The 20600-nt window shown below is 41.2% G+C and overlaps 1 protein-coding gene across 1 annotated transcript; it reads left to right on the top strand.

Moving 5' to 3' along the window:
* The first annotated feature begins 11401 nt into the window (after positions 1 to 11401).
* LOC120715945 (protein transport protein Sec61 subunit alpha-like 1) lies at positions 11402 to 15861 on the top strand. The gene is made up of 12 exons (XM_040003238.1): positions 11402 to 11541; positions 12371 to 12438; positions 12575 to 12640; positions 12736 to 12814; positions 13013 to 13144; positions 13314 to 13423; positions 13540 to 13693; positions 13797 to 13957; positions 14039 to 14236; positions 14362 to 14553; positions 14646 to 14722; positions 14814 to 15861. Exons 1-12 carry the CDS (start codon positions 11535 to 11537, stop codon positions 14998 to 15000), a joined length of 1431 nt encoding a protein of 476 aa, XP_039859172.1. The 5' UTR covers positions 11402 to 11534; the 3' UTR covers positions 15001 to 15861.
* Positions 15862 to 20600: the final 4739 nt, after the last annotated feature.

Here is a 20600-nt window from a genome sequence, read left to right as displayed (position 1 = left end):
CCAAAGCCATCCAGTGAGCTGGATTGGAGTCTTTGGCGGACCAGTTCTGGCCCCTGGGCCTTATGCTTGACACCCTTGCTTTAGTCTTGGTAAGAGGGGAAAGATTTATGAGCACTTACTGTATTTGTATTAGCAAGAGTCCATCAGACCCCAGTGTTTGCCATGTTAAATGGAGTGCCAGGGATCCGCTGCGGAGCTGCTGTCAGTTTTGTGATGTTTCGGAGTTGTGTGCATGCAAAGGGATGGGGAGACTGATAGATGAGAGGATGGAGAAGATAAGCTCTCCGTCTCCACTGTGCTGCGAAGGGTGGGTGGGGGGGGGTGGGGTGGGGGGGGTGTTAACCAATGTTACATAACAGCCTCAGGGTCAGTGGGCTGCTTTCAACCATTAATGAGATCCCATTCTGTCACTGTGTTGTGAGCATGCGTGTGAGCACATATATTACACAGATTCACTGTTGCGCTACGCTACAATTCTTGCTTATTTATTTATGAGACATTGTGTGTGTGTGTGTTTGTGAGCATGTGCATCATTGTGCCCCATTGCTTTGTGAAGGTTGCTGCTGGAAGTGGAGCACTTGCATAACATTGGTTAAAATCACCATGGCAACAGCAGCCTTTGCCGGGAATGAAATAGTGTCAAAGCTTTTTGGGACGCCAGAGTAACAATCCCCCTCCTCATCACTATATGAATACACTTTCCGTCCCCGTAGGCTTCATTCATTAAATCTGCTCTAACATCTTACGAGCGCCGAGCCTTTCCTTGCACACCGTTCGCTCTCGCTTGTTCTTGCACATTCAAGGCAGCTGCATGTGAAACAAAGACAAAGACCTGCTGCAAAGACTGCTTTGAAATTCATACTAAAGTTTGAGGCCATTCTTGTTTTTTCACTTCTGTCAGCTCGTTTCTTTATCTCGGCACCTCAGTGTTTCAGTTATCTAATAACTATTATTATACAACTACCCCTTCCACGAGTCTTCAGTTCTTATGGAGGAAAGCCCAGATTAGGCCTGCTCCACTTTATTCTTGGCTCTTGTTTTATGTTTATAGGACTCATCTTTGACTCGTGCTCAAACAGAGATATGCCTCAACATGCAAACATGAGAGGGGAAAAATAACACAGCTTTCTGCTTTTAATTTCAAGTGTTTGCAGTTTCAGTTGTTGGTAAACGTCCATTAAATCTATTTTTAATTTCCTCCACCTGAGAACAGCGTGAAATCCTGATAGGTTCTACGAAATTTAAGATCAGTCCCTCTGCTAAACCCTACATAAACTCACCCACATGCAAGCGCATTACAGCTTATGGTTTGAAATATAAAATAGATTTAAGGACTCGTCAATTCAAGATTATAATCAATAATGAAAAATGTTAGGTGCATGAAGACTAACTGCCCAGTGACTAACATGTGATCTGCTGCATCATATGTCTCACTGCCATCTGAGAATTGCTCCATTGTTTTCCACAGAATTTAGAGCTGCTGCCTCAGCCTGAGGCGAAAGTACACTGTGCTATTTATGTCTCCTATAGGACACTGCACTGATCTATCGTGCCAAAACCAGTTTATTGATGTTATATTGTTAATACCATTACATGTTTTTGTGCTATTTATTTCAGCAGATTGACCTAGACACTTTACTTGACAAGATTTAGCTTCATATCCTGTTTGTAAGGTTTGTTTTGAAAACTTCTAGCCTCATCAGACCAAAAGATACCACGCATAGATTCAGATTATATGGCTGGAATTGAATTTAACGCGTGCAGTTCATTTACACTCAGTAAAGTAGCACAAAATGAGCAGCTGAATGAGGACATGGAAGCAAAATATTTAGCTGTGAGTAGGCAAACTGTGAAATTTTGCCATATTCATGCTCAGATATAGACAGAAACTTGGAGATGCATCAGTCAGAAGCAGGGCCAGGCCTATTTTGACAGGTGTTAAATTGAGCTTACTCGACAGTGACGAGCCCTGCATAGGCAGTTACATAAACGGGTCAATAATGTTATAAGAGGGAGATGAAAGCAAGGCAGGACAACTGAATGGAGTCGTTACCTTTCTACTATTTCTCACACATTGGGATTATACAGAAAAAAAACCCATTGTGTAATATGGTGATCATTGTGAGGATTAATCTCCTGACCTACTTTAAAAAATATACATAAATTTGATAAGAGCTCAGGCAGCAGTGAGGTGTGTGTGTGTGTGTGTGTGTGCACCATGTTTGCATATCTTTGTGGGGACCAAAAATTGGAAGTTTACTATACTTGTGGGGTCCAACAGCCCTTATGGGGACAAAATCCTGGCCCCCACAAGTTTGAAGTCATTATCGAGACTCAAAATGTGGTTTTAGTGTCAGGGTTACAATTAGTTTATGGTTAGGGTCAAGGTAAACAGCTAGGGAAAGCATTATGTCAATTAGATGTCACCACCAGGATATGACAACACAACTGTGTGTGTGCTTGTTTGTGTGTGGATGCAGAACCTGCTTATGCAGTCACACAATTTGGTTTCAGGTCAGTGCTGGAGAAAGCTGCCCTTTACTCAGAGCAACATCAGGATTTTTTATTGCTACATATAAATCCAAAAGGAAAGTTTTTCTGGGATGTGCGTTTTACAGGGAGTGCAGAATTATTAGGCAAGTTGTATTTTTGAGGAATAATTTTATTATTGAACAACAACCATGTTCTCAATGAACCCAAAAAACTCATTAATATCAAAGCTGAATGTTTTTGGAAGTAGTTTTTAGTTTGTTTTTAGTTTTAGCTATTTTAGGGGGATATCTGTGTGTGCAGGTGACTATTACTGTGCATAATTATTAGGCAACTTAACAAAAAACAAATATATACCCATTTCAATTATTTATTTTTACCAGTGAAACCAATATAACATCTCCACATTCACAAATATACATTTCTGACATTCAAAAACAAAACAAAAACAAATCAGCGACCAATATAGCCACCTTTCTTTGCAAGGACACTCAAAAGCCGGCCATCCATGGATTCTGTCAGTGTTTTGATCTGTTCACCATCAACATTGCGTGCAGCAGCAACCACAGCCTCCCAGACACTGTTCAGAGAGGTGTACTGTTTTCCCTCCTTGTAAATCTCACATTTGATGATGGACCACAGGTTCTCAATGGGGTTCAGATCAGGTGAACAAGGTGGCCATGTCATTAGTTTTTCTTCTTTTATACCCTTTCTTGCCAGCCACGCTGTGGAGTACTTGGACGCGTGTGATGGAGCATTGTCCTGCATGAAAATCATGTTTTTCTTGAAGGATGCAGACTTCTTCCTGTATCACTGCTTGAAGAAGGTGTCTTCCAGAAACTGGCAGTAGGACTGGGAGTTGAGCTTGACTCCATCCTCAACCCGAAAAGGCCCCACAAGCTCATCTTTGATGATACCAGCCCAAACCAGTACTCCACCTCCACCTTGCTGGCGTCTGAGTCGGACTGGAGCTCTCTGCCTTTACCAATCCAGCCACGGGCCCATCCATCTGGCCCATCAAGACTCACTCTCATTTCATCAGTCCATAAAACCTTAGAAAAACCAGTCTCGAGATATTTCTTGGCCCAGTCTTGACGTTTCAGCTTGTGTGTCTTGTTCAGTGGTGGTCGTCTTTCAGCCTTTCTTACCTTGGCCATGTCTCTGAGTATTGCACACCTTGTGCTTTTGGGCACTCCAGTGATGTTGCAGCTCTGAAATATGGCCAAACTGGTGGCAAGTGGCATCTTGGCAGCTGCACGCTTGACTTTTCACAGTTCATGGGCAGTTATTTTGCTCCTTGGTTTTTCCACACGCTTCTTGTGACCCCGTTGACTATTTTGAATGAAACGCTTTGATTGTTCGATGATCACGCTTCAGAAGCTTTGCAATTTTGAGACTGCTGCATCCCTCTGCAAGATATCTCACTATTTTTGACTTTTCTGAGCCTGTCAAGTCCTTCTTTTGACCCATTTTGCCAAAGGGAAGGACGTTGCCTAATAATTATGCACACCTGATATAGGGTGTTGATGTCATTAGACCACACCCCTTCTCATTACAGAGATGCACATCACCTAATATGCTTAATTGGTAGTAGGCTTTCGAGCCTATACAGCTTGGAGTAAGACAACATGCATGAAGAGGATGATGTGGACAAAATACTCATTTGCCTAATAATTCTGCACTCCCTGTAGATATGCATGTGACGTAGATGTGCTGTGAAATGAATTAACCCACGACAAATGATAGTTAGAAGTTAGTGTGTTACTTTATTGTATGACAGTATTCAGCCATGAAGACCTTTTTATTGCAATGATTAAAAAGGGACTTTTAATGTCAAAATATGGGATTGTGTAATTTCATTTTACCAAAACATGCTCCCTAAGATCTAGACTCCTTATCACAGGAGGTAAATTTCTTTCCTTTTCCACACAAGCAGTGCTAATGTGAAATGGTGTATGTGTGTACTGTATATATGAAAATGCTTCAAAAAAATTAGGAATATACTATGTAAAACTTGAGATTAATACTAGACAACAAACAAACAAAAAGAAAAATTGTTCTTTGTCTGGAAATGACATGAAATAATCAGAGTAAATACTGAAAATTGATGACATAATGGGAGTGATTGTTTATCACAGCATGATAAAATCATGTCATAACCTCATTCCTGTCTGTTTCATTCAGTTCATCAAATCCCAGCTCTTGTACTTCATCCAGCTCTTACACACAGAGCAGCATTAACACTAGGAGAGCCCATGTCTAGCGGGTTTTAACCACTGAATGGAATCAAATGGACTGTCCAGTCACAGAAAGAGCCAGAAAAATGGTTCACACACGCAACAGAGGACAGGCGAAATCGAGCCAAGACGTAATTAGTGTGTTACATAACGTTGGCGGTGACGCTGTCTACCAGGCACTGAGCTGGCCTGAGGCGCTTGTTGTGCACATCCCTGTCAACCTATCATCCTCATTTACACTGACCTCTTAATTACTCTAATGAAGCATCACAAAAACAGATTAACAATAAACAAACTATTTGTGCAAGCTAACCCATGAAGGTCGAATCAATCCGGTTGTTCAGTCTGACGTCACTAGCCGTGTCTGGGCCTAAACTCCGCTGCAGGTCCATATATCAAACGATCACTATGGCATTACTGAGAGTTGAAAAACTGTCTAAAGTCTTTCATCTTTAATAAAATGATCAGCGTTCTGCTCTACCAGGTGTAACAATTGAGTTTAACATCCAGGCATCCATGAAAACGGAATTTATGACATTTAACGGAGTTAGAAGTTAGCAGGAAGTTAGCTCGCTAGCTTCTATCTAAATACAATATAGCATGTCCTGACTGCGGGGTTTTGGAAACAAATTAAAACGTACAGCTCTGTTATCACTTCCAACATAAATGAAGACAAAACTAAACAGCAGTGACGTTTGTAGGGTTACTGAAGTTGGGCTAGCTGGTATATAATGATGTGCTACGTGACCGCTAGCGACACAGCTATGTTAGCATAATATAAACAAGCTAATGTTTTTGCCACTCAATAAAAGTTAACGTGAGTGTTCTCGGTGGTCAGGCACAAATGTAATCGCATGGCAGGATGCTGTAAAAGGACCAAACTTCAGCCAGGAGAACAACTGAGATAATCCATCCACAATACGAGGTTAGTCATTCATATACTGCTGCATGGGCTGGGCTGTAGTTACATCCTAAGGTTTTAAAAACTGAGCTTAAATAAATGATTAGTGGTAATAAAAGCCAAGGGAGGTCAACAGTGATCACTGACTGTTTTAGGAGCTTTTTGAGATCAAATGGAAGAAAATACAAAACATTAAACATGTTAACAACACAAAAGCCATATTAAACGCAGACTACTTTAGACCCGGAAGTAGAATTCGTCGCGTCATCACTGAACAACCGGATAGAAAGACTTTCTGACCTCTTAAACCAGACTTTGGGTGTCACTGGATTTGTACTACTCCGCTAGGCCTCTATAGGATTAGTCATGGATTACATCAGTTTAGGCTTTAGTTGGAAATTAGATAAATACTGTGAATACATAAAACCATTGTTTGGAAGGCTATGCGGTCATAGGTGACTGCCAAAGCGAGTTCATGGCCTGTTGTTTTACAGATAGACACCAGACATGGTGTTATAAAGTGAGAATTCAGGTACGGCAGCCAAGGCTACATCCCATTTCTTTCTCTTTCTAACTATGCTTCGATGTGCTCTATCCTCAGTGGCGGGTTTATATAACACCAATATATATAATAGCCTAAATAGCACTGGGCACTGAGGTGTTAATTCGGGAGTATCTATAAAGTCATGATTAAACAAGACTGAGGAGCACAAACTATTGTACCTGTGTGTGAAGGAAGCATAAAACTGGGTTGACTGGACATCACTGCCTTTTATTCTACTGGTTTCAGTCCACTCCCAGCTTCTTTAATGCAATTTTATTACCCAAACATCCCTGATTTGCTGAGGACAGCTGCCCACTGACTGAGTAAAGGCTCACACATGCCTCCACGCCCTTGGGCACAATTCACTGTTTACATTCACACATCTCTAAAAATAAGGATAAAAATCTGTGACTCATCTGGAACAGACGCAAACTACCCGACTGGCCTCCCACTGCTCAGTCGGGCTGCACGTCTGTGTCACCCTAGACGACATCACTATGTGGAGGCATATGTGTCTGCTTATGTGTAGGTGAATACACCAGGGTGTAATTTATTCTGAAACTGAGGTCAGAAATCATGGATATGATGATACGTGATGTACTTTACAACCGCAGCAGTATGTGAAGGGAAAGTTAAACTAATTAATGGCTTTTTTTGTTAAGTCTCTTTTTCGCCCTGCGACTGCAGAGGGAGTGTTGCTGCTTTTCATCAAGAAACAATTAACTGACATCCAAATGAATGAATTTAATTACAGCATGTTTACCAGCTGTAGAAAGCCAGTAACGCCATTGGACAGTTATTAGCTGACAAATCAGGTAGGACTTCTAAGGCCTTACTTGGCAGTAAATGGGTTTCTCAGATTGGTCAAATATCCATACTGGCTGATTAAACATGGTGATGGATGATGTTTTTCTGTACCAGATGAAGTGTTCAAAGTCAGCCTGAAGAAGAGCTGAAAGACTTCAGTCATTTTATGTCATGAAGATTTTGATATTTGGAAAACTGCCATTTTAAACATAGGTAAGACATAATGTGCAGACAATTAAAATTCTCCTTACAGTATTGTGCAAAAGTATTGAGCCACCCTTCATTTCTTTATATTTTTCTTCAAAGGAGCCATGTATTGACCTCCCCAGTGTCACAGGACAGAGTGGTCTGTACTGAACAGGACTCAGGTGCAGAAACCCAGAGCAGAGACAGCAGATGATGTAACAATGACTTATTAGGCTTAAGTGCAAGAAACGTAGCAAGGACAAAAAAACCAATAAGACGTGGAGTTTGGCGTGACGTGGCCTGGGAAACGTGGCTAGGGCGAGGAAACGGGGCCTGAGATGCAGAGTGGAGCTGAGCAGGGAACAGTCACACTGAAGAGAGAAGACAGTGGAGTTAGGGAGGTAATGGAGGTAGCTCTGAAGCGGTAAGTTGTAAGAGTAGCAATTCTTACTTGCAGTAGGGGACATAGAGTGTTGAGGGGGGGTGATGAGAATCCAGGGGAGCTGAGTGGCGTGGCAAGGCTGACCTGAGATCCGGGGTCTTCAGATGTAGTGTGATGGCAGGAGGGCAGGCAGGTGAGGCACACAGTGATTTTCAAAATGTTTGCTTGGTATCCTGAGTCCAGAGGTAGAGCGTGAGCCAAGGTGAATCCAGCAACTGCAGCACAAGAAAGTCTTGTTAGCAAGCTAAATCACAGCAAGAACTTAAAACATAAGGCCTGTTACAAACATGGGTTGATGATGAACTGGCAGTGAATGACCATCAACGTGTGGCTTAAATCCCTCTGGCTTGATTGCCTGCAATAGGCTCCAGGTGTGCAGGAGCTGGAGGAGTTGACCCTGCCCAGGGGCGGATCCCAGGTAAGTTCAGGAGCCTTATGGAAATTCCAGCCACCCACCACAGACCATGACACCCAGAGCCTGGGCCTTAACATTACTGAAACAGTGTGAGGTCATCTTAATAGAGAACAGAGCAAAAATCAGCCAACATCTAAAGAAGAGCGTTGAGTGTTTTTTAAGGACCCTGGAGAACTATTACTACTTAGAGAAATGACCGAGAGAGTTCAAGCTGTGTTGAAGAATAAATGTGGTCGTTCCAAACATTGGACTGTACAAACTCACATTCCTCTAGCAAAATATGAAGACACGAGGAGTGACTCAAGACTTTTGCACAATACTGTAAGCACCATTTTAATTATTGTTAGCAAAAGAAATGTCAGAAAATGTTTATTTTTGTATTTTTATTCTTTTCATTGAAAGAAATTGTTTACATTTTTTATGCCTTACAGCAAAAGCAAGTTTCACTTCCAAGTTTCATTTAAAATGTTTTTAAATGAAACAAAATTAGGAAAGCAGTGGTAGTTTATCCATTGCGTTATCTTAGTTTTTCCTAAAATGATCTAATATACCTTGGCCCTGCGACAAACTGGCGACCTGTCCAGGGTGTACCCCGCCCCTCGCCCTATGACAGCTGGGATAGGCTCCAGCGCCCCCCGCGACCCTGAAAAAAAGGATAAGCGGAAGCGAATGGATGGATGGATCTAATATCCCTATACTTTTAATAGGCCTGTCTATATGATAAAAGCCCTGTGCATCATGAAGTGTATTGCATTTTAGGCCACCAAAATAATTTTGTTACCAAAGAACAGTCTTGATTCCAAATTTTTCTTTTTGCCACAAAAAAGTGCAGCAAAGTCTTTTTTGGTTTCATTAGAAATAATTATCATACATCTCAGCTTGAACTCATATTTATCTGTTTTATAAAGTTTAATCACTTGTAATTTGTTTGACTACACTGACGGGCTTTAATATTTACTTTATAGTTATTTCTGTTACAGAATTTAAAAAGTCAGTTAATGTGAAATTTGTGAGGTCTCATTTGTAAGCATTAAAACATAGTTCAACAAGGCACTGTTTGCCCTTCTGGGAGCTTTTTGCTTTTAGACAAAGAGGAAATCTCGTCAGATTTACTTTCACCAACTCCTGGGTCCAGCCCAGAGGATAGGTTTGACTTTGAGCACCTGAGCCTCTGGCAAGATGCAAATTTAAAATGCAAAACAGTGGGAAGAGTCTCTCTGCTGTGGCTTGAGGTTTCATGTAATACATAATTGAAGGCTGCAGACAGCCACCGTATCCTCCATGGAAGCGCACCTTTACTGACTGACATTATAGTTTCATTTGCTTGAAATTTTCCTATTGCGTCTTTAGACTGCTGTTTTCCATGAATTTTTGATTCAGTTGTTTTCTATAGGAAAAAACCCCATGTAATACAAAAAATATATGCACACATACTTGTAATAACTTGTATTTAGTAGATCAAAGTTTCCACATGACTGGCAGGAAAAAATTTAATTTGGATTTTAAAAGAATTCAAAGTAGTGGGGAAACCAGAGACTGGTGGGAGGCTGTGTGGAATTTGCTTGTCCTCACCTCACTGTTAGCTCACAGCTCTGCGGTCATTATGTAACCACATGAACAAATATCTCTTTATCTTAGGGCAGATGAGCAGGCTCCCAGCCACCCTCCACTGTGTGTGTGTGTGTGTGTGTGTGTGTGTGTGTGTGTGTGTGTGTGTGTGTGTGTGTGTGCGTGCGTGCGTGCGTGCGTGTGTATATTTCCTGCTGAAAAACAAATCAAGTGATTGTTTATAGCAGGTCCACAGAGTCTGACTGATCAGACGGACAGCCGGCTGAAAGATTCAGTTGACATTGTGCTGTTATTTGAATCTACAGGTCAGTGCTCGTCACCATTAAATACCAACGAAGACTTCACAAAGTATAACAAAGTGATGACATTCGCACAGAAATTCAGCCCTAAATCAATGGATTTATGTGTGGAGGTTGTTTAAATACTCAATCAACAGTGAAATTTAAAAAAATCATGAACCACACACACACACACACACACACACACACACATACACACTTTACATCAAGGCTATAGCAACACTGAGCTCTAGTGGTGAGAACTGATATTTTAAAGCAGGGGTGTCAAACACAAGCCCCTAGGAAATGATGGAAATGTTCATGATTCTCATGATCGATGGAGATTTAGGTTTAGGCAATGTACAACCAGAACTTTTTCTATAATTATACACATCATGTGGAAAAAACAGAGACTGCTGAAAATGCCATTCTTTTTCTTACATTGAGATACATCTGGGACTTAATGTGTAGCTGCAGATCTTTACACTGACAGAAAGCGGAGTTTCACTTGTCGTCCCACTTAAGAACAAACTGGTCTGTATGATGTAGAAATTAATTAGCTCTCAGTTCACTGCTGATATCTTTCCTCCTTGCCATTGTGTTAACACACACCTGAATGATCCAGTGCAGGATACTGCCAAACCCCTACATTTATAGATGTTCTCACATTTGTTGTTCAAATAATTATTAAATGATAATCAGATTAGTCAGCTGATTTGATTGTTAATAGCTGGCTGCTACTTACCCTCTATTCCTAGCACTAAGCAGTAAGAGTGCAGTTAGTTTGTCACACACTGTTTCTGAACTTTAGATTCATTTTTACAAAATGACTAATGAAATGGCATAAGATGCAATGTTTTGTGGTTTGTCTGAGACTGAGTTTATTTAACGCCTGCCAAGGACCAGGTGATGATTTTTATTGTGTCAATTATTATGCATAAAAGCTTAAAACTGAAGCAATGTGTACTTTTTTGAAATCTAATTATACTGAAGAATAGGGAAAGTGGGGCCATACCAAATCTACCAGGAGAACATCTTAAATATCTTCTCAAATACCTAAGCTGGGCAACACTGGGGTGGGGCTATTTGGGGGTCTCTGTGCTTGTAGAAGTTCAGGGTAACCAGGAGGATTTATTTCTGTAATTATGAGGCATCGATATAAGAGGTAAATACAAATATATTTTTAATGCCGTCAGCACTGAAACACACGTCGAGCACTACTGATAGTAAAACTTATGTGGAAACTACATTTATTGGTGGAAACCAATGAGGGCAGCAAAGCACCTTTCAGCTTGTCGTCTTCTCAACCGAAGAAGGAAATGACGCTCGCTGGAGATTGGGGCGCCCCCTGTAGGGTAGGAGGACTTTGTGATATACCTGCTAGAATATAAATGTTAAAAAATTAAAATCATGCATTTTCCGAGTTAATGTTGTTGGTTTATCAGCTCTGGCAACGTGTCTTCACAGACCGAGCTGTGGACGGCCTGCAGTGGGCTTCGTGTCGGCTCTGCTGGGCTCGGAACAGTGACGTGGGGTAGCGGCTTGTCTGGTGACGTGTCTCTACGGCTCCCTCTTTTCTCACGGAGCGGCTGATGGAGCCACACTGAAATTGCACAGCACTCAAACGGATACCAGTAACACGGCAGGAGTCGGACTAAGGACACCATGGGAAGTACGTGTTATGTTTTCTTGTGTATATGCTTGTTTTTGGTGCCCAAAACTACCTGCTATATTTTTCCTTTTTAAAATCTCGAACATTAAAGGGCACTCGGCGCTCGTCGGAGAAGCTAATTGGCTAACCTTGGCCAGGTTATGTGGCACTTGGAGCTAGCTCATAACGGGAGAAGGTTCACAGCCTAGTTATTTTTCGATTGGATTAAGTACCATTGTAGTGATTTATATCACGCTGGGATGCCTCTTGTGTGTCTCATTGAGCTGTGTGTCAACTCTTCATCTTAGAAAATGATGGATAACTTGTTCTGTGATTGAACGCCAGTTAGCATCACGCTAAATGAACTAACCATGTACAGCACATAGGTCTTTACTTTCTCTTCACTTTTATAATGTAACTGGCTTTTAAGTCCAGTTTGACTTTCTGTGCGGCTGGGGAGCAAAAAAAAGAAAGAAAGAACCGAAGCGTGTGTGAAATCACTTTCTGTCATAGTCAGTTTCATTGATTAATAGATCGGATCAAGGTGACAAAACATTAGGCAGCTCCACCGTAAGCGGTCTAAAAGTGAGCACACACCTAATATTAGTAACTCCCAGCTGTGCTTACCTTTCTACATCCTCGTTGTTGCATTTTAGCGTGATGACGAGACTGGCTTGTTTGGTTTTGCTGCCAGCTGTTTAGCTGCTGGTTAGTGATGACGTAGCATCAAAGTAGATCTGGCTAAAGAGGAACAAAAGCTCAGATGTTGTCGATACTCATTGTAGAGCTGCTTGATGTGTTGTTTGGTGTAAATACATATACATTTCTTAACTCGTCATTCTCTTTTTAGTCAAATTTTTGGAGGTCATCAAGCCGTTCTGTGCAGTCCTGCCAGAAATCCAGAAACCAGAAAGAAAGGTAAGCTTTGAGCTTTAGTTTAGTACATTAGTACACAGTGGTGATGATTTACACCATGAATGAATGCGAACAACAGCTTATCATCTCCTCTGTTTTTCCTCTTTTTTTAATTTTATTTATTTTTTAAACCTTGCAGATTCAGTTTAGAGAAAAAGTACTATGGACCGCCATCACACTATTCATCTTTTTGGTGTGCTGCCAGGTTGGTATCTGTCAGTGACAGCCTTCCTACTGGTTGTGCTTTTGGTCATAGTGCTTTGTTGCATAATTTTTTTCTCTTTTTTTTTGTTCTTGCAGATCCCACTCTTTGGCATCATGTCATCAGATTCAGCAGATCCCTTCTACTGGATGAGAGTAATCCTGGCCTCCAACCGAGGTGTTTACTTATATTTAATTGGTTTCAAAAGAACTTTGCATTTTGCGTTCTTTGCGACTTTGCCAAGGAGAAATAATCTAATCCCACTGTCTTGTCATGCAGGACGTAATCTTTTATCACGTGTCGTAAGTCAAAGGTCAAAAGTTGCAGGCACTCTTACATTGTTTTTGTGTTTGTGACGCTGACTGTGTTCTTCAGGTACTCTGATGGAGCTGGGTATCTCACCCATTGTCACCTCAGGCCTCATCATGCAGCTGCTGGCTGGTGCCAAGATCATCGAGGTGGGAGACACTCCTAAGGACAGAGCCCTCTTCAACGGAGCTCAGAAATGTAGGTGTTATTATTACTCATCAGACAGTTGCTATTTTCAGAAGCTGTCACGTACCTTTTTGAAGCTTTAAAGATGTCTTTGATACTGTGATGCTTGCACTTTCATAACAGCTCTCACTTCAGTTGTGTCAGTTGTGCCTGTTTCACATTTTTTGATGTACTTTTGCAGTGTTTGGAATGATCATCACCATTGGACAGGCTATTGTGTATGTCATGACTGGCATGTATGGAGATCCTTCAGAGATGGGTGCTGGGATATGCTTGCTCATCATCATCCAGGTTAATATAAATTACAACTGCTAACACCATATGAAAAAAAGGATTTAAACTTTTTAACCTACCTACAAAATGAGCATTTGTCAAGAAGAGCGTTAAACTCCTGCCTTTGTCTCCAGCTCTTTGTTGCAGGTCTGATTGTCTTACTACTGGACGAGCTGCTGCAGAAGGGTTATGGCCTGGGATCTGGTATTTCTCTCTTCATTGCAACCAATATCTGTGAGACCATCGTCTGGAAGGCCTTCAGCCCCACGACTGTCAACACTGGCAGAGGTATTGGCACTAAGAAACAAAAGGCTTTAAAGCTGAGTGATTGCAAAGCGAGGTGTTTCTGTGTATCTATATTATACTCACTTAATCTGTGGGTCTTTCCCAGGTACTGAGTTTGAGGGAGCCATCATCGCTCTTTTCCATCTGCTGGCCACCCGTACAGACAAAGTGCGTGCTCTAAGAGAAGCCTTCTACAGGCAGAACCTGCCCAACCTCATGAACCTCATCGCCACTGTCTTTGTGTTTGCAGTGGTCATATACTTCCAGGTGACTTACTGTTTATCTCACCTGATTTTTATTCGACTCTGAGGAATATGCATTGTATTAAATCAAATGTTTCTTCATCAGGGCTTCAGGGTTGACCTGCCCATCAAGTCAGCACGCTACCGTGGCCAATACAACACCTACCCCATTAAATTGTTCTACACCTCCAACATCCCCATCATCCTCCAGTCTGCCCTGGTCTCCAATCTGTATGTGATTTCTCAGATGCTCTCAACACGTTTCAGTGGCAACTTCCTGGTCAACCTCCTGGGAACCTGGTCTGTAAGTACATTTAGTCCAAGTCATGGCAGCATAGATATGAAGCAGGCGACTTAAATGTTGCTTTATTAAGAGGAGCCATGGCTCATCTCCACCCTATTCAGTACAAATACAATATTTGTGTTTAGGACACTTCGAGTGGAGGACCAGCTCGTGCCTACCCAGTGGGCGGTCTGTGCTACTACCTTTCTCCACCTGAATCATTTGGTTCGGTTCTAGACGACCCCGTTCACGCCGTCATCTACATTGTGTTCATGCTCGGCTCCTGTGCCTTCTTCTCCAAGACCTGGATCGAGGTCTCAGGATCCTCTGCCAAAGATGTAAGTGTGTCTTCGTGCAAACATGTAGGGTTTTCATTATGTCAGAGTCATGTATTAAATATGTCCACCGATTTTTATTTTGTGCATCTCAGGTGGCGAAGCAGCTCAAGGAGCAGCAGATGGTAATGAGAGGACACAGAGAGACCTCCATGGTGCACGAACTTAACAGGTACACACAAAAAAAGACTTGGAAATGTGCTCTTAGGTTGAATGTTTGCAGCATATTTAAGTCTTTATTTCTGTCCAATTTCTATCTGCAGGTACATCCCCACAGCTGCTGCATTTGGTGGGCTCTGTATAGGAGGGCTCTCAGTCATGGCAGACTTCCTGGGTGCCATCGGCTCAGGTACAGGAATCCTGCTGGCTGTGACCATCATCTACCAGTACTTCGAGATCTTCGTGAAGGAGCAGAGTGAAGTTGGCAGCATGTCAGCGCTGCTCTTCTAGAAAACACTAATTTTTTTTTTTTTGCGACAGACACAAAAGAATCCACCCCTATCAATGTTTTTTTTTATGTTGCAATATGTACAATCAGTCTGTTTTGCAGCTGGAAGGCGTAAATTTTATGCCATCGTCTTTGCGCTCCACCACACTGCTCCTGCATTTCAATGCTGAGAAAACTTTTGGCTACGTCCAGGGTTGAGCATGGTATTGTGTGTCTTTATTTCTTTTTTTCTTTTTTTTTGTCCCAGTAGCAGTTACCCATCTCTCTGCAGGCTGCCTGAATCCCCACTGACTGTCTTATCAGCTGAAGAAGACCTTAAAAAAAGTTTGAGGTGCTGTCTTTGGCTGACCTCAGGCATTGATCATTGCAGCATGTTCAAGGAACACTAACACAGCATGTTGATGCTTATTTCAAGCTGAAAGCACTGTGCCTGGATATATCAGGGGGAACTGAAAGAAAGCCATCTTGTTCATCACCTAGCAATCATTTTGAGGTTTCTAGGAGCCTATAGTAGGATGTGGAAAGTACAGATAAGATATGTTTGTACTCCTGATAAGGTTTCTGGTAATCTCATACAGTTTACCTTTGCTTTGATTTTAAATCTCATGGACTATGTTTATATTCACTCTGGTCTGATGTAAGGCCCAGTGGTTGTCCTCTTGTCTCTGGGTCCTCAAAGGAAAGTGTTTGTCTGTGTTGTCATGCTCTTTTTATTCCCAGACTGAATCGCTGCACAAAACTGCCGAGATGGTCGGGATGAGGGTGGGTTTGATAGGGATGGAAAAAGGGGTCTCATTTTTGTTTTTACTTTATGTAACAGACATAATTGTGTTATTAAAAAACAGGATTTGTTTTCCAATACACTTGGAAATTGTTTTGATTCTTGTTGTTGTTGTTTTTATTTACAGTAGCAACTATTCTTACCACATGTTATTGATACAGCAACCAACACGTAGATAATGAGTTACTATTTAGTTAAAAGTTTATATCTAGAGTAGGGCATTATTGGGTGCTGTAACTGTGACTTCCTGTAGAGGTCACTGTCGTTTGAGATACCTGCTCCACATTTGAGTTAAACTGGCAATGTGGCTAACTTAGAGAGAGCCACACACTGTTGTATGCACACCCACAGCCAATCTAGAGTTAACAGTTACCCTAACAAGCGTGTTTGTGGACTGTGGGAGGAAAGTAAAACCCACAGAGGTGCAGGGAGTCCTCAGCTGAACACAAATACTTTAAACCCTCTGGGCTTGTTCAAAATCACTACCCTTTCAGCTTGTTCGTGGCCAAAAGTGGCCACCAAAAGATTAGGTCTGTTATTTTTATTATTTTATGGTTTTTTGCCATTTTTTTCTGCATAAAGCTTTTAACTAACTTCAGTTCTTTTCTTAAATATAAAATAATTATTACTTTTTATTTTTTAAATTTAAATAACCCTTTAAACACCAGGTTGTCCACTGCACTAGCTGGAAGACAACCTCAAATCTCACAATTTTATATAATTGCATTTCTACTGAGATTTCTTGTATTATTAATAGTAGAGTCTGGGGCATGTAATTGATTCACATCAACATTGATTATAATGCATTGTTATTTTTGCGCAGGGAGAGCAAAAACATAAAAACTCCCTCTCAGCTTGTTCGTGGCCAAAAATGGCCACCCCTTGTTTACATTTACAAAATGCTATAAAATTCATATTTAATAAGAATAATTTCCACTTTTTTTGACTTGATTTTTTAGATTAGCATCAGTGCTGTTCATGAAAATCAAAATTTCATTCAAATTCAGAATTTTAACCCTTTAAATACCAGTTAGATCACATAATCCTAGGAACTCATAAATGGAAAAAAATCATAAAACTGCAATTTTTTTCCAAATAAAACATGCCATCCATCCATCCATTCGCTTCCGCTTATCCTTTTCAGGGTCGCAGGGGGCGCTGGAGCCTATCCCAGCTGTCATAGGGCGAGAGGCGGGGTACACCCTGGACAGGTCGCCAGTCTGTCGCAGGGCCAACACACAGGGACAGACAACCATTCACACTCACATTCACACCTAGTGGCAATTTGGATTATCCAATTAACCTATCCCCCACAAGCTGCATGTCTTTGGATGGTGGGAGGAAGCCGGAGTACCCGGAGAGAACCCACGCAAACACGGGGAGAACATGCAAACTCCACACAGAAAGACCCCGGCCTGATGGTGGAATTGAACTCAGGACCTTCTTGCTGTGCGGCAACAAAACATGCCATCTGATTTATTTTCTAATCATGATGGAGGTTAGATGTATAGCAATAATTAAAAGTATCAATGAGTTTTATGCATCTTTGTTTTTTTGTGCAGTGACAGAAAAACAAAAAAACTCCCTCTCAGCTTGTTCGTGGCCAAATATGGCCACCCCCTGTTTACTTTTACAAAATGCTATAAAATTCATATATACTAAGAAAAATTTCCACTTTTTTTGACTTGATTTTTAAATTAGCACCAGTCCTAGTCATGAAAACCAAAATATAATTCAAATTCAGATATTATACCCCTTTATACCAGTCAGATTATGTATTATTATAGTAAAAATAGTAATAAAGTATAGTAATAGTAATAAAATTTTTAGCATATGAATGATGAAATCCAATATTTCTTTTTATCATCATTGCAGGTCAGTAACAGTAACAATGATTTATTTTTACTTTTTTTTTAGGGGGTGGGGGGGGGGGGGGGGGGGGGGGGGTTAAATGAATGGCCAAAAAGAAAATCACAAATGGTGTGTTAGTGACCAGAAAGGCAATTTAATGACCAAATAACCACTGAAATGACCAATAAAATGATCAAAATTTATATTCCAGTGTGTGCTTCTGTGTGCATCCTCATTAGCAGCAAGATGTGCTAACCACATTAGAGTGGTTTTTGTAGGCACACTTTCTACACCTGGTGCAAGGGGCTGCTGTTCCAATCCTGGGGGTGCACCTTTTGCACCTTCTTCTCATTTCGTTGGTGGGGTGTGGGTCACACTCTGGTTCAGACTACTGTATCTTGAGATCAATGGCAGAAGTGGCTGAGAATTAAGGAGAAGGGTGTCCTGCAGTTGTTGAGGTCACCAGCATGTGTCCCAGCTCTCCCAGGATCACTCTACATTTATAGGTTGTAGAGGACTCCCCCACTTCAGTAAAGTTGTTTCCGGCGGGACAAAGGCATCATATCCCAAGACATCCAGGAGATTGGAGAAAAAGCCATCAGCCATCAGTTAGTTTTCCTTCTACAACTCGAGGTGCCAACATCCTCTCCAAGTTATCCAAGCAATATTTGTGCCTATTGTAGTCCAGGATTGCTTCTTGCTTTCACGCATCCTTTATTCCCCATCACTGACTGCTGGTTCCTTGTGTGTTGCTGTCAAAAGAAGAACATTCCTCCGTTGCTTTGGCATGTGGGATATCGCCGTGGTAGTTTTGGTGAAGCCAAAGACAGACAACAAAATCTTCCTCTGTTGCAACTGGAGGAGCTGGGGAGGAAGCTCTGGGTTGTTTCCCCTGTGCCAGTTTTCATCTGAGGGGTTCCTCTGCCAAGGTGACCAAAGGAAAGACGTTGTCCTCGGAGCTCCTCCGTCAGTTGGAGTCTGAACCCCATGCCTTTTTTTACTTCCTGAGAACTTCCAGCGTTCTCATCCAACATGCTATGTATTGCTTTTTCTGGTGTAGGCTTTATCTCTACTTCATCTATAATCCTCCAGTCCTCACACCTTCGCCTCCCGTGCAGGTTTGTAAGGGTGCACAGGAGCTAAAAGATCTCCTTTGTTATAAAAAAGTCAAAAGTAGATCTCAGGCTGCTAATGCAGGAAACTGCATACAGGGTGAGCCCTGGTTTGATACCAGTGGGTACTGGATTGTAGAGCAGTCTCTCTTCAGTAGTGGGACCCACATTGTTTTCCTTTCATGAGGGATCCACTCAGTCAAAGGCTCCTCGGTCTCAGAAAATGCTCCTATGTTCTTTTCCATCAGCTGCTCGGCCTCCACCTCCATGCCCCCCAACCCCAATCCTCCCCCAAAGAAGAGGATCCAGGCAATGGCTAGTACTCAACATCAGTGGTGATGCTGTCAGCCTCTTTGGAGATTGTCCCCTCATCCTCTGGAGAGGAACTTACTTCATCTTGGGCTGATGTCTTTTCTTCAAGGGCAGCTTGCTGTCCTTGCTCTCTGACCAGATCATACAGAAAGTGCTTGAAGTAGTGATGACCTTCTTGCCATATTGCCAGAATAAACGATCTGGAAGCTGTTAGGCTTACTTACAGCAGTAGCACTGTCTGCACCTGCATAAACTCCAGGACACGTTTACAAACAGTGTTTGTTGTTGTTTGCGCTGCAGCTGCAGGTTTGAACTCTGCAAAATGTCCTGTGATTGGGGTTTTTTTTGTTTTTGTTTTTGTTTCTAGAGTTAATATTTTGGGTATGGTATCTTTTTATGAAAAATACAAGAGTAAAAGTGCTTTTAACAGGTGCTTCAAAGCTAAATTTGACTGGGAACCTCAAAGCTCAATAGCCTGCATCCACAGAAATTCACTGCAGCCCATGTAATGTTTGATGCGTCATTATTTATTCCAGTCTATCTTGCAAATACATGTTTGTGCTGCAATGTCATGCACAAACACAAACTATTAGATCCTTAAGATCAAACCTATGTCAAAATTGTTTCATTATTTTGGTCCATTGGAGTGTGGTAAGCCATCAAAGGCCACTACTAGAAACTCAGAATATTACATGAAATTGCTTGCTTGACCAAAAATGGGTAAATGATGTAATTTGGTAAAAAACATTAAAAACTATAATTTTCATGTGTTGAGTTTAGAATGAAAGCAATTTTACCTAAATCGCATGATATAGTACTGTCAATAACAAGGAATCAAAAAAGGTGGTTATAATGGGTTTCAATTGGCCAAAAATGGCCACGATAGAGTCAAGAGGAACAATTTGGTGTATAGTGAATATTATTGATATTATTAAGGAGCTGATGTTGAAAAGTAAAAAATCTGAAAAAAATACACACCTTTGGAAAGTTTCATTCCATTTGCATTAACAGAACGAAAATGGTTGAATAAAGAAAAGTGAAGTGGCCACAAATGGCCAGGATAGAGCCCAGAGGGATCAAGCTGACTCTTACTTGTAAGTGTCCCCTTTATACCCTCATTCATAAATGTTTCTCAGTATAATAGCATATGTTTAAGAGATATTTAAGTTAAAATTTTGTAATTGCAGACCCAAAAAATTAAGGCCCCACTTACCAATGAAAATGCATAATGTGGACTATAATTCCATAAGGAAGTTGGAATCTTTAAGTTATCAGCCTTTTTCAGAAAATGAATTTGGTTCTTCCATCCAAAATCTAACAGAGCTCTATCTGTAGTTTTACATATACAAGGGTCAACATGCAGAGATTTTGCGATGAATGTTAGTCTTGAGATTCAGCCTTTGAAAGCAAAATTCATCCTTTTAATGACAAATCTTGTAGAAACCATGAGTTTAATCTTCTTCTTTTTTTTTTTTTTTTTAACCTTTTCTATTATGGGATTGAAGTTATTGAAACATTGCTGTGATTCATTAAGTTGAATATTAAG

This window comes from Simochromis diagramma, unplaced genomic scaffold (assembly GCF_900408965.1).
Source record: "Simochromis diagramma unplaced genomic scaffold, fSimDia1.1 OVJJ01000646.1, whole genome shotgun sequence".
In the NCBI taxonomy this organism is placed as follows: Eukaryota; Metazoa; Chordata; class Actinopteri; order Cichliformes; family Cichlidae; genus Simochromis; species Simochromis diagramma.
Note: the sequence above shows the minus strand (reverse complement) of the source record. Positions and strands in the feature narration are given on the sequence as shown.